At 37.2% G+C, this 21,963-nt stretch overlaps 4 protein-coding genes across 4 annotated transcripts; all 4 read left to right on the top strand.

Moving 5' to 3' along the window:
• The first annotated feature begins 9,512 nt into the window (after positions 1-9,512).
• On the top strand, positions 9,513-15,878 carry LOC113307841 (ruvB-like helicase 1). The gene is made up of 9 exons (XM_026556302.1): positions 9,513-9,579; positions 10,251-10,389; positions 10,555-10,700; positions 10,882-11,211; positions 11,394-11,525; positions 12,120-12,302; positions 12,386-12,493; positions 15,548-15,613; positions 15,710-15,878. Exons 3-8 carry the CDS (start codon positions 10,578-10,580, stop codon positions 15,593-15,595), a joined length of 924 nt encoding a protein of 307 aa, XP_026412087.1. The 5' UTR covers positions 9,513-9,579; positions 10,251-10,389; positions 10,555-10,577; the 3' UTR covers positions 15,596-15,613; positions 15,710-15,878.
• Positions 15,796-17,113, top strand: LOC113313116 (ruvB-like helicase 1). Its single transcript, XM_026561836.1, has 5 exons — positions 15,796-16,076; positions 16,209-16,337; positions 16,442-16,591; positions 16,876-16,989; positions 17,078-17,113. Exons 1-5 carry the CDS (start codon positions 15,801-15,803, stop codon positions 17,111-17,113), a joined length of 705 nt encoding a protein of 234 aa, XP_026417621.1. The 5' UTR covers positions 15,796-15,800.
• On the top strand, positions 16,751-18,569 carry LOC113307748. The gene is made up of 6 exons (XM_026556197.1): positions 16,751-16,800; positions 16,876-16,989; positions 17,078-17,143; positions 17,223-17,335; positions 17,422-17,506; positions 17,689-18,569. The coding sequence occupies exons 4-6, from the start codon at positions 17,268-17,270 to the stop codon at positions 18,208-18,210; spliced, it is 675 nt and encodes a 224-aa protein (XP_026411982.1). The 5' UTR covers positions 16,751-16,800; positions 16,876-16,989; positions 17,078-17,143; positions 17,223-17,267; the 3' UTR covers positions 18,211-18,569.
• Positions 18,570-19,428: 859 nt separating this feature from the next.
• Positions 19,429-21,577, top strand: LOC113313115. Its single transcript, XM_026561835.1, has 4 exons — positions 19,429-19,583; positions 20,246-20,393; positions 20,486-20,781; positions 21,052-21,577. Exons 1-4 carry the CDS (start codon positions 19,429-19,431, stop codon positions 21,575-21,577), a joined length of 1,125 nt encoding a protein of 374 aa, XP_026417620.1.
• The last annotated feature ends 386 nt before the right edge of the window (positions 21,578-21,963 follow it).

Raw genomic sequence — 21,963 nt, 5'->3', positions numbered from 1 at the left:
GTGGTTGGTGGTGGTAGTCATCGGCGGTGGTTGTTGGTGGTGGTGGTCGGAGGTAGTTTGTGGCAGTGGTGGTCGGAGGTGGTTTGACATTGGTAGTGGTGGTCGGAGGTGGTTTGACGGTGGTGGTTATGATTGGAGGTGGTTGGTGGCGGTGGTGGTCGGAGGTGGTTGGCGGTGCATGTGTTGGTCAGTGGTGATTGACCATATTTTAATAATGATGGGCCTAAATTTAAATTTTATTTAATTATGGGCTTGACAGCATAAGGGTATCAAGGTCTTTTAATAAGAACCATTTTTTGGGGACCATGGTTTTTTTGGGGGGACCATGGTTCTATTTTGGGTATAGACATTGGAAGTAATTCTAGGTCACCTCTTATCTAGATATTTATTTAATACTTAATCTATCCTCCTAATTAATTTAGGTTATGATTAGTAAAATAATTTAGTTAAAAAAAATAGTGAGATTAAATTAAAAGATGGGTTTATTATTAGTTGAGTGAATTTTTATGAGTAGAATTTTTGTGAGATTAGAGTTAGAGAAGATGAAGGAGAAAAACATGGAAAATACAAAAGAATTTCAAATCACCCCATTTGAGTATTCAAGTGATGAATCTGATTCTTCATCTTCATCCTCTCATGCTATATTTGTTAATCTTCAAAATGATCCGGATTTGGATTATTTCTTAGATGGTGATTGTATTGTTCAAGATGAAACTCAAGATGAAAATGATGGATTTTATCAACCACAACCGGAGGATGAGTATTTGGGTAAACAGGTATGTTGCAAACTTAGATAACGTATCTTTAATTGGAAAAAATCATAATTTTTCAACTGGATTTGGGACTGTTCGGTTACATTATGTGAAGAACATGTATCCTAACTCCCCTGAAGGTGTAGTTCGGTTACCTTGTGAGGATGAACAAGTAACCGAACTCATCTGAAGGTGTTGTTCGGTTACTTGATCCAAACACGCAGGTTACCGAACTCCATATCAATGGAAGTTCTGGCATGCATCGTTATGTTCGGTTGGTTCGCAACTAACCGAACTTTACGTACAAATTAATTTGATATAAGTGTATAAGGTTCGGTTGGATCGCAAACTGCATGCTTCTGCGATCCAACCGAACTCTAGAGTATAAAAAAAATTATTTCTATGTTTTTAACCCTAGAGTTCGGTTACATGGAGGTTTTAAAATGTTTGCGATCGAACCGAACTCATAGGTCAGAGTTCGGTTCTAAGACTAATAAAACCAATGGGAATAACAGTAAGGTTCGGTTACATAAAAAAATTATTTATATGTTTTTAACCCTAGAGTTCGGTTGCATGGGAATTTTACAATTTTTTTGCGAAACAACCGAACTCTCTTCCTTTTCTTTGTTCGGTTACTTGCCAAATTACTTTATAAACCGAACTTGTAGTTCGGTTTCCACGATAAAATTTGCATGTAACCGAAGTTATTTGTGATTTCTTGTAGATAATACCAATGTATGATCAACCTTATGTGATTGGTATGTTGTTCGAAGATACATCTCATCACTATGCTAATGAGTTAGAATTTGACTCACCTATTGATGTGAAGAATTGGGCTAGAGAACAGGCCAAGAGAGTCAATTGCGTCTTGGTTTGTAATGGGAAAGAAAGCAACACTCGTTTAGAAATGGTTTGTGAGAGAAGTAGAGATCCCGAAGCTAGTCACAAGAGGAAGGGTTATGAGTATAAAGGAAAGACGAAGAGGAAGAACACAACGTGCTCAAAGAAAATCAAATGTCCGTTCAATCTTGTGTTTAGCAAGAGGAAATCAACGAAGAAATGGTTTCTAGCTATGGATAATGTGGTAGGTAATCATAACCACCCTCGTCCGGATGATCTTGAAGTGCATGCAATGGCCGCAAGGCTCACTCCTCGAGAAAAGGAAAAAGTAGCCGAGTATAGGAAATTGTGTGTTTCACCTTCCACAATGCTTCGCTTATTAAATCAAGATAACCCGGGCAACGTATCATCTTTGTCCACCATTTACAATGCAATTGAGAAGATTAAAAGGAATGAATGGAACAATAGAAAAGTTATGCAACAATTGTTTTTTTCGGCTCAAGAGAAAGGCTACGCGGTTCAAAAGAAGGTAGGTCCGGAAGAAGAAATAACTCATCTCTTCATTGCCCATCCAAAGAGTGTTCAATTGGCTCAATCCTTCCATGAAGTTCTTATAATGGACTGCACTTACAATACAAACAAATACGAGATGCCATTGTTGAACATTGTTGGTCGTACGTCGACGAAGTCATCGTTTACCGTTGCTTTTTGTTTTCTAAAGGACGAGCAAGAACCAAGTTCCACTTGGGCGTTACAATAAATGAAGGCGATCTACCGAGATGATGAGATCCTCGGGGTTATCGTGATGGACAATGACGTAGCATTGATGAAAGCCATAGAGAAAGTCTTCCCATTAGCACATAATATGCTTTGTACATTTCATATATGGTGCAATGTGATGAATAGGTGCAAGCCTCAAATTTTTCCACCTAAGAGGAAAGGATTGGAAGATATTAGTAAGCTACCGGTTGATAAACAAGAGGAAGCCAAAAAAAAATTCGATAAAGAATACACCATAAATCACGCTAAATGGGTTGCCTTCTCTGGGGAATGGGAGGCATTGACTTGGTCTCTCACCGAAGAAGAGTATTATCTTAATCTTGCCGAATTTAGACAACATTGGTCTAGCCCCGAATATCCGGAGGATATAATAACGTATGTGGTGCAGCAATGGTTGGAACCGCACAAAGAGTGCTTTGTTTATGCTTTTACCAATAACTATAAACATTTTGGGAATCAAGCGACAAGTTTGGTAGAATCTGCTCACCACCGGTTGAAGAAAAATCTCTTTGGGTGTGTCGATAATTTTGTGGTTGTGTTCAACGCAATGGAGAGTTACTTTAACCGCGATATTGAGAGAACTAAAGAGAAGTTCCAAAAGAGCCGCATATTTACCTCCACAGTTCGGTTACCTGGTATTATTTTGTAGGTAACCGAACTCGTCAGTTGGGTTAGATTGGATTTGTTGTTTTTTTCGGAAAAGGAAGGATTTCGGTTACATTTTAGTTTTCAAAACCTTTGCGAACCAACCGAACTGTGTTGGCAAAGTTCGGTTATTTATGAACTCAACATAGTGGCCAAAACAACAGAGTTCGGTTAGATTTCATTTTTTGTTTTTTTCGGAATAAGGAAGGAGTTCGGTTACATTTTAGTTTTCAAAACCTTTGCGAACCAACCGAATTATGTTGGAAAAGTTCGGTTATTTATGAACTCAACATAGTGGCCAAAACAACAGAGTTCGGTTAGATTTGATTTGTTTTTTTTTTCGGAATAAGGAAAGAGTTCGGTTACATTTTAGTTTTCAAAACCTTTGCGAACCAACCGAATTGTGTTGGCAAAGTTCGGTTATTTATGAACTCAATATAATGTCCAAAACAACAGAGTTCGGTTAGATTTGATTTGTTGTTTTTTTTTCGGAATAAGGAAGGAGTTCGGTTACTTTCCCTTATTTCAAATTTTTTGCGAACCAACCGAACTCAGCAACACAAAAAATTCCAAAACATCCAGGAGAAGGTTCGGTTACCTGCGAAATAATACCAGGTAATCGAACAAACAAAAACTACCATAGGTTTTTTACCTCCACAGTTCGGTTACCTGGTATTATTTCGCAGGTAACCGAACAAACAAGAACCACCATATGTTTTTACCTCCAAAGTTCGGTTACCTGGGATTATTTTGCAGGTAACCGAACCTTCTCCTGGATGTTTTGTTGTTTTTGTGTTGCTGAGTTCGGTTAGTTGACCAAATCTGCGAAACAACCGAACCTTTGGATTATCAAGTTCGGTTCTTTACGCAATTTAGTCAAATAACCGAACTTCCTAGTAGCCAAACACATTTGAGTTTATACTAGCCAAATAGCCAAACAAATAGTTAAAAACTTTCTAATAGCCAAACTTCCTAATAGCCAAACTAATAGCCAAACTTCCTAATTGCCAAACTAATAGCCAAACTTCCTAATAGTTAAAAATTTGAGTTTAACGAAACACATATAAGTCAAATAGCCAAACTAATCCACATCATATGTTATACTAATATATAAGTCTTACAAACGTAAGGAAACAAACTACCAAATCCGCAATAAAAAAGTCTTCCAACCGTAAAAAAACATAGTACCAAATCCACAATAAGTTTTCTAAACATAAGAAACCAAAGTACTAATTGTTGCAATCACTCATTTATCACCACCTCTTCGTGAAACTTTTCTACTTTTCCTTTTAGGAGCTATAGGTCTTCCTTCATCACTAGGAGTGTCATCTCCACTGCTTTGTTGTTGAACCATCCGACTTGAACCTTCCCCTTCTCGGCGACTCCTCTTCGACGGCATGGTCTGGATTGTATCGACAAGGTTGGGATTAAAAACATTAGTCCATTGGTTGCAAAGGTCTGTTTGTTGTCGAGTGTCCATCGGCTCTCCACTCCGGATTTTTGCCATCATTTTCTTCAACAACTTAGCACTTGCCTTCACCTTTTCTCATCAAAAACACAAGTAACTATTATTTTTCAATACTTGTTAGGTTTTGAAAAACAAAAATAAGAGTAAATATCTTACAGCAGAATTCCACAAGGTCAAGGCCTCATCACCACATTTAGGGGTAGCCTTCATAGCCTTCTTAGCCTCTTTCTCCATTGTCATCACTTTTTCTTTATCAGCACGGGCTTGTTGGACACTGTTTATTACACGAGGATGAGATATATGTTCATACCATTCCATATATCCATCATCAGCGGCATTTGGCTCATCATACGAATTTTCTATCTCTTCGACTGGAACAAGATAATCCCCAAAGTTGTTCCAATGATCCACTGATTGAGTTGGGGGTGAAATTCTTCTCGGTGTTCTTAGTTCCGACCTTCTTCACCTTGAAGTTGAATCTTTCCACTTGTGGGACACTTTGGACACAAGAAAGTTGTCTAAGTACTCTTCGAGGATTATACATCGTACAACCCCCAGGATAAAACAACGGTCCATTATAACCCGCGACAGCTGAGAAATGAATAACATCAGCATCCTCCACCTCATTATCTGATGCAAGTCTGTAAGGATGGAAAACCACATCTTCCACTGTTAGCTTATCCAATGTCTCCCTCAACTCCAACACCTTTTTTTTTCCTTTTTATTTTCTTGTGCATTCAAAAATTCATATTTACCAGCCGTGGGTTTCCCATAAATCCAAGGAGAGTGAGCATGAGCTAATTGCAGTTTAGGGAGGTGGTCATACACCAAAACCTATGAGAAGAGGCAACAAATAATACATATGCAATATGATTAGTAACAATACACATTCATTCACTTATATATTCAAACACACATACAATAATTTAACGGGGTACCTGAACAAGGGTGTATAAGCCTCCAAAATATAGACACCTAAGCCTCGAAGCTTTTCTGAGTTCCGCTTGAACGAATGAAAGAACCGCAGTGCCCCAAGAATAGTTTTTCACCTCATGCAAGGGGTCCAATAGCTGGAGGTAATGAGCATTTACCACGTGGCCTGAAGTGTCAGGGAAGAAGATGGTTCCAAGTTGATATAACAAATAAGCAGTCACATGGTGCTTAATCTTCTCCTCTGTCATCACCAACTTGCCTTTAGTAACCAAATCTTTCGTCCCTGAAAACTCATCAAACAAGGTTTTGAGCTTGATCCTTTTCAACTTCTTCTTGTACGTGCGGTCTTCCTCAAACTCATTATACTCATCACCTTCCTTAGGCTCTTTGTTAGCTCGCCTAAACTCACATTGTGCCTTTCTATCGCTCCATCCTAGACACCTTTCGACTAATTTTTCAAGAACTTCATAACTCATCGAGGGATTGTAGCCATCTCGAACACTTGTTACTGTAATTGGTAGGGCTGTGATTCTAAAACAATCATCCGGAGTTATTGTCATCTCACCAAAAGGTAAATGAAAGGTATCATCTCTGGATAATACCTCTCAGCAAATGCAGAAACAGTGACAACATCAAATTTTTGGTGTGCATGTTGTATCCCGTTCCATAGTACACAATCAAATACCGCCAAGCGGACCTCATCACACTCATTTTGTATATTCCAAACCTTGTTCTTCTGACGTTTCAAAACACGAACAACATTTTGATGATCCTAAAAAAAAACATCATATCTTATATACTAATATATATAGAAAAAACAATATATGACAAAATATAATAAAATGACTGAGAAATCTAAATCTTGATGGTTAAGATTGAACCATACCTTTGTCGCAAAGATCTTGGCAGCCCATGAGTGTTTGTATCCCATTAATACCTCCTCGCCATATTTTGGAGTACCATAAGTTGGATTCTTTGGCGGCAAACACAAATCCTTCTTAGGAATGTATGAATATCTAGCAGAAGGCTTTTTAGCGCCTTTTTAGGTCTCTTGACCACTATTTCCTCTTGTTCCTCTTCATCCGAGTCCTCCTCTGATTCATCATCATCCTTATCTCCATCCTTGTCTCCTTCTTCCTCATCATCACCATCCTCATCATCGCCACCCCCATTTCCATCTCCTTGAGCTGGTTCATCTTCTCCACCTTGATTGTGTTCTTGAGTGCCAATCTCTTCCACAATCTCTTCATTTACTTGTTCGATTACGTTGTAATCGCCACCCTCATTTCCTTCTCCCTTAGATGGTTCATCTTCTCCACCTTGATTGTATTCTTGACTGCCAATCTCTTCCACAATCTCTTCATTTACTTGTTGGATTACGTCGTCGGAATTATCTCTATTGACACCATCTTGGATGACAACACCCGGTAATGACCCACGTCCATGCTTAACATATTTGGTTCCATGTTTACGAGCATCTAAATGTATATTGCCTCGAGGCGTTGGAGTTCTCAGCTCTTCCGGTAAAGGTTGATTTGGTTTTGAACATTTTTTACCTCTACCATTAATCAAGAAAACAAAAGATATTAGCCTATCGGAACAAAACAATCAAATAAGAGTAAATGGATAAGATAAGATAAGATAAATTGATGAATTAATCATTGAGCCAAGTAAAAGTCTAGAACTATAAGGGTGGAGTTCGTTTGGTTCTATTATTTAAAATTTTTTGCGAACCAACCGAACTGTGTTGGCAGAGTTCGGTTATTCATGAACTCAACATAGTGGCCAAAACAACACAGTTCGGTTAGATTGCATTTGTTGTAATAAGGGTGGAGTTCGGTTACATTTTAGTTTTCAAAACCTTTGCGAAACAACCGAACTCTGTTGGGTAAGTTCGGTTATATGAGAACTCAACATAGTGGCCAAAACAACATAGTTCGGTTAGATTGGATTTGTTTTTTTTTTCGGAATAAGGGAGGAGTTCGGTGACTTTCCCTTATTTAAAATTTTTGCGAACCAACCGAACTGTGTTGGCAAAGTTCGGTTATTTATGAACTCAACATAGTGGCCAAAACAACACAGTTCGGTTAGATAAGATTTGTTGTTTTTTATTTTCGTAATAAGGGTGGAGTTCGGTTACATTGTAGTTTCCAAAACTTTTGCGAAACAACCGAACTTTGTTGGATAAGTTCGGTTATTTGAGAACTCAACATAGTGGGAAAAACAATACAGTTCGGTTAGACTGGATTTGTTTTATTCTTTTGGGAATAAGGGTAGAGTTCGGTTACTTTGTAGTTTTTAAATTTTTTGCGAAACAACCGAACACAGAGTTCGGTTACTCAGTCTTAAATCCAAAACAACCGAACTGTTCTTCGTGTTCTTCGTTTTTAGGAAGTTCGGTTAGTAAACTAGGTTTTTTGGAAAATCGACCTAACCGAACCTGGCTCTGTAACTCCCGTTAAAACCCTATTTTGATGATTTCTATTCGATTGAGGCAATTAAAATCAAATTAAAGTGAAGGGTTTGTTGTAAAATACCTCCGGAGTGGCCCATGGCAGAATCAGGTTGCGGCTGGCGTCTTTTATACTCGATGATGTGTTTAGCTTGCGGTTCAACTTCTTCAACAATTTCACCCGGGAGATTTGCTAGATACCCTAATGGGGGACCTGTTCCTGGGAGTCGATTGGTACTCTTACGAAGAACCATTCTTATATTTGATTGATTAATCGACGATGAAAATTTTGTGAATCTACGATTAATCGATGACGGAGCGTTTGCAACGAAGAAGAAGAAGAAGAAGAAGAAGAAGAAGAAGAAGAAGAAGAAGAAGAGAGGAAGAGGTTCACGAGTTCTCTGCGTTTTTTTTTTACATTAGGGTTTATATATCACGGTTAGGGTTAGTATTAGGGTTAATGTTAATTAGGTTAAGTGTAAATTAGTAAACTTGCTAAGTAGGATTATAGTTAGGACATCCCTTATCATTGTAGGGTGGGTGGTCTAATAAGACCATGGTCCCCCCAAAAAAACCATGGTCCCAAAAAATGGTTCTTTAATAACCAAGGGATTAGATTTAAACTTCTTTTAGTTAAGGGCCTCATATTATGGGTTATTCATGGGTTGGGCCTGAGCCTAATTTCCCCCACACAAAACCGAACTCCATGGTTAAAATCCGGACATTTAACCGGACCCTTTCTAGAGGAGTCAGTCAAAGAGAGTCAAGAGGTGATTAGACTTGTCATGGAAAATGAGTGACTATACTATACAGTACTATTTTAAACCCAAAGGCTGATGACATGGTTCTCCGACCGAGCAAATCTTCCCGACCAGCCGAGCAATCGCCGGTGGTCGCTCCAGTCCACCTTCCTGTGGTGCACTGGCATCATCATCGTGCCTAATTCTCCGTCTCACCACTTCCAACAAGACTATACTACCATGTATATGGTAGCATTTTAAATTTCTTAGGTCCTGTTTGCTCTATAGGACACATAACCGCACGTATCAAATCTTGTGATCAAACGGTTAGGAATGAGAGTGTGGACAAGAGTTACACCCTCGCAACGCAACGTGCATAATCCCTGTTAAAAAATTGCGTCTATAGCGATTCCCTCCACCATTTTCATTTTCATTTTCATTTTCACTTTCAGTGTGAGAGATTCAGAGAAAGCTTGGAGGTGAAGAGAAACCAGCGAGAATTGACGAGAGTCTTGGAATTAAGAAGCCGAAATCCTGAATCAGCGTTTGTAATAGGTCGTTTCAGCTGAAATTCTCCTTCTCATATCTGTTTACAGGGCTTATTTTAAGTAAGTTGTGATTCTCATTTTCTTTCTTTTGTTTTCTTAATAATCTTCATCAGAGAGATTAATTCCTATCTCAAGTGTGTTTCAGGATGTATCTTAGTGAACTATGCTCGCTTTGATTCTTCACCACTAAGTTGTTTGTCAGAAAACTCTAATGGTAAGGTTCATCCCTGCTCTCACATTTATTCCGTTTCCAATTATATGCATTAGTTACTTTATTGTGTACAATCAATTGCCACATTTTGTGATTTGGGAGCTTTTTTTATTGAATTGACAGGGAACTCCTGACGATTTTTTATCTGTCTTTGTTACTGAACCTGCCGAATTACCCAATGGAATTCAAGGTTATAGGGTAATCACCCAGGTAATTATTACTATCAGAATAGGATTGTAATTTAATGTTGAATCAGAGTTATCATTTTGAATCACTGTCTATTCAATGCTGAATGTTTTAACCTCAAGGCTTGGGGGTGTTGGTCCATGGAAACACACTAATATAGAACGAGACAGATCAACCTTCGTCTTCTGATAAGTAATCACGTCACTGACTGTACTTTGTTTTGGAAGTCACCTAATCGTCTTTTGTTGCATGACAGAATACAACCTTTAGAGATTTCAAACCTTGCAACTCGGGTAAAGGGATGTCCAAAACTTAGTAATACAAAATATTATGTCTTAGTGTACCGAGTGAACATCTCAGACAAGTGATTAGCAACTCGATACCTAATAGCTTGGGGTGTAGCTTGTAGATAATTATAGTCACGAGGGGTAAGTCTGATCTTGGTTGAAAACTTTTAATGTTTGATTCTGTTTCACATCAACTGTCTACTTGTTTATTCAAAATTGAAATTCTGATAAAATAAAGTTGAATAGTTTATGAATCTTCAAAAGATATGGTTTCATTTTTAATGTTTGACAGTAGTATCGGTGACTATAAATACATTATCGTCCGTTTTCTTTTTCCTTCTCCCGTTTGTTTTTATGGAATATAAGATTATCAAAGGCATTAATGGAAATACAATTTTTTTGTTGCAGACCAATATGACCGATGTCGATAAGTATAAAAGGCATGTGAATGTCGTTACCAAGCGTTATAGTGACTTTGTGAGGTTGCGGGATTAGCTTAGTGAAGAATTCCCGCAAATTACTATTCCTCAGGCCCGCGATGTAGTAGGTAAATACTTAAAAGTCACCTTCTTAATTGCTCTAATACTCCTGTTTTCCGACGTTGTTGAATTTAAACCAATATGTGAAGTAAGCAGTATTATGTTCCTAGGCTGTGAAGCAATCTTTGGTGGCATTGGCTAATTGTGTGATTTATTTCTTTGTTCATCTGTAGGATTTAGTGCTAAGTCCATTGAGATGCAATGTCGTGCTCTAGACGATTTTCTAAAATTCTTGGTTTCAACAAGTTCTTCTCTCTACAATAGTGTAAGTTTAAAGAAATTCTTGGTGGCGGAGACAGTGGCTGCGGCAGATGAAGAGGTAATGCGAAGTAGTACATTATACTTTCACGTCGTCCTCCTTAGTTCAAAATTGTTGGATTTTCTCTTAAAGCCAAACTAGTTATTAACAAAAACACTTACACTTCATGAGGGCCAAAATATAGGAAAAACCGGATGGTCTTATATCTGTTTTTAAGTTGTTTTTTTCTTTTCTTCTGCAGCAGTATGGGAAGTGTGTTCCTCGAATGGCAGCACGCTTATCTACAGATTTAGAAGAAATCTTGATTTTTGTCAACAAAATGAAAGAACAAAAGATGGCTGGCAACATGGTTTTGCTTGATGGTGGAAATTCGCTGTTGCATGATGCAACTCTAAAACTTGGGTCAACTTGCAGAATAAGCGGAGTGCCCTCTAGTGATGGTACAGACAAGGTGTCTTATTTCTGCTCAATATCTGGATTGGAAGAGCCGCTGCGGGATAAAATCAAGGAGGGTTTAAGGAGGGCTACAGGTCTCCATGTAGAGCTGAGCAGAAAGGTCTATGAAGGAGAGGTTGGATGTTACTCTCTTAACTTAGTGTTTCTTTGAATGTTTTGTTTGGTTAAAATCTGACCAGTAGCGTCGAACGTCGTCATAATGAATTTATAAATCATGAAGTTAACTCAATGCTTCTTAGTAGGTTAAATTAATATACATTGAATATTTAATGCAAAATCTATGCAGTCTCATCACAGGTCACTAAGCTCCAGCGAAATTATACCGATGATAGCAACAACACTATTAGGAGTATCAGCATTGATCTGGCAACTACCCAAGAAACAAGGGAGTTACTTTTGGGCGAACTTTATTTCGATGCTCTGGAAAAGGTAAGATTATCAACAAGGTTTTAAAAAGCGAAAGCGTGGGGCGAAGCGCTCTCATACCAAAGCTTAAAGTGCTACGAAAGCGTAAAGCGAAAGCGAGCTTTTTGAAATATATAATAGTATATATAAGTAAGAAGTTATCAACCTAATAAAAGAAAACTACGAAGTTCAGACATAATGAAAGAAACAATTAGACTAACTAAGCATATGGCATACTGATATTGCATATTCTACCCAAGAGTTATTTAAATATACTAGCCACGAGTGTCTGCATCATTCATCATGTAGATAGTCATCGTCATCATGATCATCATGCCCTATAAATTAGGTTTATTAGTATTTAGTTAGAAAACGTGAAACATGCCCTACTGGGCTTCAAAGGCCGACTTTTCACTTTCTAATATAAACCAATTCGTAAAACGGAGCTCTAGAAGCGCCTAGGACCTGAAGCGCAAAAAAGCGCCCAAAAGCGCGCCCCACAAACGCTTTTTTATCAATTATTGACATAGAAATCGTATATTTTACTTAATCTTATTTTAGGTTCCAGGAAAATATTTTTGACATCACAAATTATATTAAACCTAACAATTATTGTAGGTTGAAGTTGAAGACTCCATAGTCATTGATATTCAGAGCGGAGCAGTTAAAAATAAAGGGCCCGTCACTAATACTTCTTCAAGAACCAACTCACCGGACGAACCAGACCTCGAGGCACCAATCGCACGAGGCAATAATCCACAACCTGGAGGAAAGGTTCTGAAAATGATAAAGACAGCCCAGGTTTGTTTTAATTTGCAACTCACCTGTGTATTTGCTGTTTAAAACTGGTTTATATTAAGTGATGACAGTTACTTTTGTAACAGAATGTTTCACTTCATGATCTTGATGAAGCAATAACTACACGGAGGAAAGATGAAGGTATCTATTCTTTTTTGATCAGTCAGAAAGTATCAGCAGCCAATATCGATGAGGTATACCTTATTACTTCTTAGGTGAATTTTCATATGCAACTTTTTTTTTTGCTCAGATGAATAAGATTTTATTACTAAAAGAACAACCAAAGAGTTACAAAAGAAGCCAAAGAGCCAAAATATAAACCAAAAAGGAATAGAATAAGGAAGCCTAAATACATACTTTTATAGGCTACCTTTAGCAAAACCGATAGTATCTCTCGTTAGGATTTTCTAATCTAATCATAAAGTCTTGTCTTGTATAAAGTTATTGAACTTCACCTCTACTCAGACCTGCACCCTTATCAGCTGTAAAGTTGAACTCTCTCGCACTATGAAAGAAATTTAGCTTGTGTAGAAAACTTCTTATTATCTCCCATCTTGACTGTATAAACCAAGGAGATTTCCTGATATGAAAGCTTTTATTGCAGCAGTTGAATCTGAATTTATTATTATATCAGATGCATTATTCTTCTAAGCCCACCATAGCTCCAGTTACTGCCATTATTTCAGCTATAAAGTTAGTAGCTATTCCCAATCCTCTTATTTCATCATATAACACCTTTCCAGAGCTGTTTCTACAAACAAAACCACATCCTGCATTCCCTGGATTGCCCCTGGAGGCTCCATCACAGCATATTAACAATTGATTAGGAGCAGGAAGATAAAATTTCAGCTCTACTATTCTGAACCTTGACAGGCCTTCTACCAATATCAAAACTTTTAAGAACCTGGAAATCATAACTACATTCCCACATACACCCTTTCATTCTAATAGAACAGTCTTTTGTGAATTGCAATACTCTCTTCTTGAATTTATTGACATCTATCTTTTCATCATCAAATACTATTCTGTTTCTCAAGAACCAAATACTATTCGGTTGACAATATATGTTCAATATTTTCTGAATCATTGCCACATAAGTAACATTTAGAGGCTAAAGAAAAAATTTCACCAGCATTTTATCATCTGTAGCACACACTCATCTGACTAGTTTCCAAGGACTCCATGCCACTTTAGACCATTCTACAATTGGATAAGGACTCCATGCCATTTTATCATCTGTGAAGTCTCCAGACATGGTTCCACTCCAGATCCTCTTGTCCCTTTTCCCGGTTATCACAGGCAAGTCTTCAACTTGAAAGTAATCCAACAACCTCTGTGGTATAAACCATTATCTCCATTTATCAAGTCCGCAACCATCATTTTTTGGTTTTGTAATATATAATCACCCTCGGGGAATAATTTCTGTAGAGATTTTTCCTTAATCCATTCATCATGCCAAACTGAAATATATTTCCCATCACCTTTAATCCATCTGGTATTCTGTTTGATTTCATCTATAACCCATCTAATCCCAGGCCACAGTAGATTTGATATAATTTGATTTCCATTCACCATTAGCTTTTTGAAATTTTGCTCTAAAAAATGAAGCCCATTCTGCATCAGAGTTTTGAATCTTCCATAATAACTTCATCAAAAAAGCTTTGTTTTATTTCCATCAATGTTTTAAGACCTAAACCATCTTCTTATTTGAACAGAAGTATGAAAAAATCTAGTGTTAGCAGCTCCTTCTTTCAACCATTTTTCTCTTGATTTTTGTTGCGGAATAGATTTATGCTGCTGAGTCACTAACTCTTGCTTTCCTCTTGCTGTAATAAGATTATTTAGGAGAGTAATGTCTGCTGTATTTTTTTAAGATAGTAAAGAAGCTTGTTTTACCTCTTCTTCAGCTTGTTGCAGTTTTAGTCTCACTTCTCCAAATACATTCTAGTTCCATTCTCTAATTTTAATTTCCAGAATCTTCATTTTTTGCATGAAAACAAAAGCTGGATTACCAATCACCTCCTCAGACCATGCTTCTTTGATTCATTCTTTGAAACCTTCTTGAAATAACCAGATTTTAAGAACTCTAAAAGGTATGTTCTTAGGCTTTTAAATATGAACACAAGAACCCAGAAGAGGGCTATGATCAGAAACTCCTCTAACGCCATTCTGGATAAAGATCATACCTTTTCCAGGATGAACCCAGAAAAGATCAAATGCTGTCCTTAGAATTCCATCTAATTTTTGGTTCCACAACCCAGCATAATGTTGGACTAAACTGATTCACTAAACTTATGAGTATGTCTTTGGCTTGAGGTCTTCTCAAACCTCTGACATTCCAGAATATTGTTTTCATTCAGATTTAGAGGTTTGAGAAGATACAGGACTTCTCATTTCTTTTTTCTCTTTAACTAAATTTTGAGCCTTGTCTTCTTGTTGTAATGAGACACTGATGGGCTTAGGTTTATCTACTTTCTTAATAACTTCTTTTGTACCTTCTTCCTTGTCACCAATAATATTCACAACTCGAAGCACTGAAGAACTACTTGAAGAAATATCTAATATTTTATCAACACTTATTAGAGGAAAGATATCAATATCTGAATCTTGCAGAGCATGGAATTTACCTGAATTACTATGATGTGAATTTGCAGATTGCTCAACTGTATTGCTCACTGTAGGAATAATAGTATCAACTATTTCATCATCATTGATTTCAGTTTCTATCCTCTTGTCAGATATTTCAGGTGTTTGACATATGTCAGTACCTATAGGAATCCTCTTTGATGTTTTAACTCTCCAATCATTCTCTGTTGAACTGGCATAGCACTATTAGTTTCATTCTCTTGAACTGCTTTTTTCTTTTGTGTTCTACACTCAGTTACTATGTGTCCCACCACATTACAGTGACTGCAGAAATTAGGTAGTTTTGGTATCTGAATATCTTGCAATGAAGCTGAGATCTTGAATTCAAAGAAAAAAATGAAGAATTAATTGAACCGAGAAAATAAATTTTTTGCCTGAGTTGGTCGCCCGATCTTCAGACAAGTTAGTATGTTCGTATCAATTCTTCATATGCAACTTCGATAGTAGGAATATTTTCTGAAATACTACTAGCGACTACTATCCATGGCAGATCGTTGTCTCCTTTGAATGTGAGAACCATTACCTTTGGGTGGATTTAATAATAAGAGTAACTACTGTTTATTCTAGAAATCATTCTGAAATAGATAGTTACTTCATAACAGGTTGTGAATAATCTTGTTCACGAAGGATTGGCAAAGCGTACGTATTGAATATTATAGATTTCTGAGGTATGTTCTTTTCTCTTCTTTCACATTTTATCTTTCATAGTTGATGGTATTTTAGTATTTATCCCTCTTAACAATCAAAACAATTAAAACTTGCAGGCAAAAATGCTGGATTTTGAATGTTTTTTCTCTCATAAATAATGCTTTGGAGAGCTCGTGTCTGTCAGTGTGTTTAAGTGCTGCTCGAGGAATGTGTAGATTTAGGGGATCAGAAATATTTATCCCTACTGAAATACCTGGTGTAATTTTTCCTCGTATGATTATAATTCGAGCACCAAATAACGAGGATGCCTTCGGAATGGCAACTTTTTTTTGGTATAGCAACGAGAGACAAAAACTGGTCACTCCCGTTGTTGATACGTTAAAGCGGAAAGATATGATTAATTGTGTTGTTCTACTCGCTGGACCTCTTCAAACTGGAAAATCTGAGTTGGCATATCAAATATCCAAGAAACTTGGAAGTGAGGTAAGTGTGAACCGTTATTAATAGTGTCTAAAGAACTTATAATTTGTAGTTTTTACAATGTGAAACTCTTGGTCAACGTTTGTATGAAGTTGTTCATTATAATTTCACGAGAAATTTATCTTTATTTTGTATGATCTCTTTTTCCCAATGATTGAATCAGATGAATACCTAGTGGCTGAGCTAGAGGAGATCTTGAAGGATACTATTCGCCGAGCTGTCAGTCTAAAGATGAGAAAAACCAAGAAGGTGTACGAAGGAGAGGTTAGGCAGTTGTGTTTATAGATAGCATTTTTTTTTAATTCATGAGGATAGTTATAGAGGCCTTGAATAGGAAAGATTATAACTTCGATATATTTCTTATTTAGGTCGTTGAAATCTCATCAAAAGCAACTGGGAGTAGCAGTGGTATCAATTGGCAAACTACTTGTGACATTGTGATTGGTTTAAACACAGATGCAAAGGAACAACATGTCGAGCTCGGTGAACAACTTTCAAAAGCTATTATAAAAGAACAGGTATGTTTACTAAAGCTTCCACTTTCCCATTTGGACCTGTTATAGATACTTCCACTTACCAAAGCTTCCGCTTTGGAGATAATTCGTAAAATTCAATTGTTGATTACTTAGGCATGACATAATTCATGAATTCAGAAGAAAAAGATCATGCGAAAAATGTATTCGTGGCCCTTCCAAAAGGGGAGATTCTTAAGGAGGAGAACATCCAGGTTGGTTTTTGTTATATTTTAAACGCTAGTATGTTTTTCATCAAAATTATCACTGATAGTGATGGTTATTTATAGGATATAACTATTTACGATCTCTATAAGACTGAAAGACGAGGACATAGTATATGTAAGCGAGTGAGAAAGGAAATGTCGTCAGAAGAACCCGTAACCGATGATGCTATAAACAAGGTGTACCTCCCATGACTTTCTTGGATTTTCCAGTTCATTGTTGTTTCCTTGTTTCAAGGATTTAACTAGTCTAAACTGATATATGCAGGCTATTGAAAGTTTAGTAAAAGAAAAAGTGGTATAACCACAACGAGGGGTTTTATTCATCGATCAGGTACATTTTATTGCTATTGATTTTACGTTCATTATCCATTTGTTCTTCCTGCAAGCTTGATTATTGCTATTATTTGCAGGTGGACAGCTTGGACGAAGATACCCTTTCCTTCATTAGCAAGGTCATGAAGGAATCAGAGAATGTCTTTCCAGTATTAATGTTCTCCACGGAGAAGGATATAAGTGAACTTAGGTATTGTTTGTCACTGGCATTTATTACCAAAACTAGGTGAAAATTGTGATACTAATTTTGAATGGTTAAATTTGATATTTTTGCAGTTTAACTGGCATGCCCAAGAACATATTGGAACATATGGTTATTGTACATACTCAAGCATGTGGGCTGCCAGAAAATTCGATAAAGGTTTTTGATCTTTTCTTGTTCCTTATGGTTTTTGATCTTTTATCCGCATTGTGCATGTAACCTACTAAACCTTTTAACCGTCTAATATATTGCTCTTTCTTAACGGGTCTTTATTTTGCTTACTTTTAAGGGTTGAGATAAGGAATATATGGTGGTAATTTTTTTTTTCCTTATGATTGTAGGAATTAGAACCAAGGACTCTGTGTACTGTTCCTGCATTAGAAAAGGAGGTTAAGTTTATAGATGCCTTCCAACTTGTAAACGCATATTTCTGTGCTGGTGCAATAGCAAGTATAGTTCTTGCTGCTGCAAACTCGGACACTCCACCACATACATTTGGCTTTCTGATCGGTGCGTTTGTATGTTGCAATTCATCTTTGCTTCATTATCTACGTGTGGCTTTCGACTTACAAAGTTCAATTAAAGAAGCCAAAGACTCTAAGTCTACCAAGGAGATCTGGATAGACAGATCAAAGGTGAAGGTGCTTAGACGGCAGGTCTTCTTGGGCTTTTTTGCCGGAACTTGGGGTGTTGGATGGGTCATAGCATCTCTGATAGCATATATTTTAAGAAAATTTAATAATCCGACTTGGATGTTTGTTGCATTGTTGGTTGTACTTGGTGGTAGCTATGTATGGTTTGTGAAAAAAATATGGAAGCAACTAACAGCTATGTGGTGCTGTGAGGAACAAAGAACACTTTGAGAATTGAATGCGAAGTCTATATTTCCAGCAGCAGTAGATAATGCCAGCGGTTACATAAAGGTGGCTAATAGGGTGCAGTTATGAGGACATGGCAGGTGAATTTTGTTTTTCAGAGAATTGAGTATACCTGGTTTGGTTCCTGTTGAAGGAGGAAATGATGCTAAATAAGTCTGGACTCTGGTGGTTTTGGTGCTCTTCATTGGGATCACAAGGGAGATGTTTTGCGTGCTGCTACTTTTGAAAATCTCTTTCTGTATTTTGATTAAAAATATTGTTTGTTTGTGTCATTTGATTTTGTTACTGTAACTCTTCATCTGTGTTGGGTGCACTTTTGGAAATCAGTATACAAAATTTGGCTGAATGAAGATGTGAATTCCCAACAAGTGTTAAAGTTCATTTAGACCCACACATTAGTTGTAGGATGTATCAACTACTGCTCTGAGATGCCTGTGACCCTATCAGAATCTTAGGATACTTTTCACAAAGGGTATATTAATTATGTGTCCCTAGTTTTAACATCCTACAAATATATCCTTATACAACAATAAATATATCCCTAATTTTTAATAACCTTATCCATTTAAAATTAGATTACCTAAATACCCTCAACAATATAATATTTTCTTGTATTTCAAAATAGAACAAATTTCTTCCATACCACTCCACCACCATTGTACCAACACCACCATTCCGTCACCACCACTGGCGCCACCACCACCACCACTGATGCAATCACCGCCAGTCCGCCGCCGCCACCCACCCGCTGCCACTAACAATCACCACTACTGATGCAATCACCACCACCGCCACCTCCACCACCACCACCGCCGCCGCAGCCACCACTGATGCAATCACCACCTCCGCCGCCGCAACCCACCCACCCACCACTGGTTTAGGTATTTTGTATCAACAACAATAGTTGATCCAAAATAAGAGGATCAACAACATATGTTGATCCAATTTAGGGATCAACAACAGTAGTTGATCCACCCACCGCCGCCACGCTGGTTCAGATACTCTGGTTGTAGTTCTAGTTCTGGTTCTAGTACTGCAAATTCTTGTGTAACTGATAGTCCTAAGATGGTAAGGGTGGTAGATCATGATGCAAACTAGGCAAACCCTCTGATTTGTAATGAATGGATTTATGTTTTTGACAAAGTTGGCAGAGAATTTACGGGTGGTGTTAAAGCTGTTAGAATTGCAGTTGATAAGTACAAGATGGCTACTGGTCACAAGATTATTATTCTAAAAAATGACAAGACTCGTTTTACTGCAAAGTGCGCAAAAAATCATTGTGGTTGGAGGATTCACTTTGGACCTGTCAATGGTGACATTTATCGGTTCGTGATGAAAGATTCTAATGTTATTCACAGGTTAGTGGTGTTCATATTAGTCCACATTACGAATTCTTGTTTTTAGGATTTTATATGTAGACTTGTTTTATGTGTACATTGTGGTACACATTCCTTGTTGTAGGCTTTTTAAGTGGCACATTTTGTAGATTACATACTCTTGGTGTAAATTACATATCCTTTATTGGTATGTGCTTTCTTTTTGCATATGTGGTGCTTGTTTTGAGATCTTATTAGGTGTAAATTGTGGTGCACATTACTTATTCCAAAAAAAAGTTTTGTAGCTGTGGTGTTGGTTTGAGGTTGAAGAGTCCTGTGGTGACAACCATGTTAGTCAAGCATCTGATCGCTGACAATATACAGGGTGATCCTAGTCTAAAACCCAGACAGATCATGTCACTTTTTAAGAAGACTTATGGGTCTAATATTAAGTATCACCATGCCCGTAGAGGGAACGAAGTTGTATTTGAAGAATAGTTTGGTGATGATGAGAAGTCGCATAGCGATTTAAGTTGGTATGTCAAAGCAATTGAAGAAACTAATCCTGATAGTTATGTGAAGTTTGAAGTTGAGGATGAAACCAGCAAATTTCAGAGGATATTCATTTGTTTCGGTGCTTGCAAGCATAGCTATAGGTATCTCAGTCCCTTGATTTACTTGGACACTACTTTTCTTACTGGTAGATACAGACGTACTTTGATGTCTGCAACATGTGTCAATGGAGACAATGGTTTTTACCCATTTGCTTTTTCTCTTGTTTCTTCTGAAAACAAAGACAATTGGTTTTGGTTTCTGGAGAATCTTAAACAAGTTTTCGATGGTCGTCAAATTGTTTCCTTAGTGATCGTCACGGAGGACTTTTGCAGGGCATTCCAAGAGTGTTTCCTAAATCATATCACATCTATTGCTTTTACCACATCAAGTGTAATCTCCCCATTGGATTGGGTGATGTGAATTCGAAGGTTGTTATTGATTTGTTTTACAAAGCTACTTACTCTTACACAACAGCTAACTTTGAAGAAGCTTTTAGGGGCATGCATGCAATTGGATGTGGACATGTTGCTAACTATATCAAGAATATTCCAAAGGAGAAATGGGAAAATGCATTTTTCCCTATATGCATATATAGTGCTCACTCTTCAACTCTTTCTGAGTCGTTCAACAACTGGATTCTTGATTTCAAAAAGTTGCCTGCTTTTGCTCTTCTTGATGCGATACGGTGATTTTTATGTTTAGTCTTTCATTCATTAATTTTTCTTTGATGTGTACATCTTCCCTTCTACACATGTTTATCTGTCTACATTGTCGCACACATGGATTTGCTTGATCCGTAGATACTTTTACACATGTTTTATCTATGATTCTGCAACTGTGTGTACATTGTTGTAAACATTGATTTCCTTAATGTGTACATTGTTGTACACATGGTTTATCTGTATTCCTTCTATATCATATTATGATTTTATGTTTTGTGTTTTTACTATGTCAGTTTGAAGGTTATGAAGATGAATTCTACGAGAAGGGTAGAAGGTCTAGAAACTTTCAACACCAGGCTCACTCCCACATTTGAGGCTTTACTAAAGGAAAACATCGACATTGGTCGTACTTGGACTGTTACTGAGTCCATGGAAAGATTGTATGAATTCGCATCACCCCAGACTCATTCTGTAGGTTTATTGCAGAAAACTTGTACATGTCACAGGTTGCGAGTTAATGGTTTTCCTTGCGCACATGCTTGTAGTGCCATTCAAGCTACGAGGGAGGACATCTATTCATTTGTTGATCCATACTTCACCACTGAATGGTACAACAAGACATACCAGGAGATCATCTTGCAAATCCCCAATTATGACAAACCGCAGGCTTATGATCCTAGTGATAGGATTATTGTTCCTATTCCTGTTCCTCCACCTGGTAGACGAAAAGCACAGCGTTTCAAGAATGCTTGGGAGAAGCAAAAGAGACCTATGATGTGCACAAAGTGCTTCACCCTTCACCACAACAGAGCTACCTGACCCATGTTTTGATGCTTTTTATTATGTTTTATTTGTTCAAAAGATTCTATGTTTTTGATTTTTACTTTTGGTAATGTTTTTTAATTTTTCTAGGAGTGGATAATTAGTTTCAGGAGATGTGTACCATTATGTACATCTTCATGTGCACTTCAGTTTCCTTACCTGTCTTTTTTACATGTGTACCATTATGTACACTTTAATGTATAATGGATGCTACTAGTCTATTTTTTTAGTGATATTCTATGTTTTTCACTTCTGTATAATTGCTACTTGTTTTTAATTTGCTAATAATGCATGTTCAATTCTATGTTTAGTGTTTCAGTCTATGTTTTCTTTTATGCAGGCCTGGATAATTATAAAAATTTGTCAATACATGTGTACCATTA

The sequence above is a fragment of the Papaver somniferum genome, chromosome 9 (genome assembly GCF_003573695.1).
Source record: "Papaver somniferum cultivar HN1 chromosome 9, ASM357369v1, whole genome shotgun sequence".
Classification (NCBI taxonomy): Eukaryota; Viridiplantae; Streptophyta; class Magnoliopsida; order Ranunculales; family Papaveraceae; genus Papaver; species Papaver somniferum.
Note: the sequence above shows the minus strand (reverse complement) of the source record. Positions and strands in the feature narration are given on the sequence as shown.

Coding starts and splice junctions, on each gene's coding strand:
- LOC113307841 (XM_026556302.1), top strand. CDS start 10,578: ATGCAATGTCGTGCTCTAGACGATTTTCTAAAATTCTTGGTTTCAACA. Junction 11,212..11,393: donor GAAAGGTCTATGAAGGAGAG/GTTGGATGTTAC, acceptor GTCTCATCACAG/GTCACTAAGCTCCAGCGAAA. Junction 12,494..15,547: donor CAGCAGCCAATATCGATGAG/GTATACCTTATT, acceptor ACTTCATAACAG/GTTGTGAATAATCTTGTTCA.
- LOC113313116 (XM_026561836.1), top strand. CDS start 15,801: ATGTGTAGATTTAGGGGATCAGAAATATTTATCCCTACTGAAATACCT. Junction 16,077..16,208: donor CCAAGAAACTTGGAAGTGAG/GTAAGTGTGAAC, acceptor TTTATTTTGTAT/GATCTCTTTTTCCCAATGAT. Junction 16,592..16,875: donor AAGCTATTATAAAAGAACAG/GTATGTTTACTA, acceptor GGTTATTTATAG/GATATAACTATTTACGATCT.
- LOC113307748 (XM_026556197.1), top strand. CDS start 17,268: ATGAAGGAATCAGAGAATGTCTTTCCAGTATTAATGTTCTCCACGGAG. Junction 17,336..17,421: donor AAGGATATAAGTGAACTTAG/GTATTGTTTGTC, acceptor ATATTTTTGCAG/TTTAACTGGCATGCCCAAGA. Junction 17,507..17,688: donor TGCCAGAAAATTCGATAAAG/GTTTTTGATCTT, acceptor TTATGATTGTAG/GAATTAGAACCAAGGACTCT.
- LOC113313115 (XM_026561835.1), top strand. CDS start 19,429: ATGGCTACTGGTCACAAGATTATTATTCTAAAAAATGACAAGACTCGT. Junction 19,584..20,245: donor GATTCTAATGTTATTCACAG/GTTAGTGGTGTT, acceptor TCTTACTGGTAG/ATACAGACGTACTTTGATGT. Junction 20,394..20,485: donor TTTTCGATGGTCGTCAAATT/GTTTCCTTAGTG, acceptor TACCACATCAAG/TGTAATCTCCCCATTGGATT.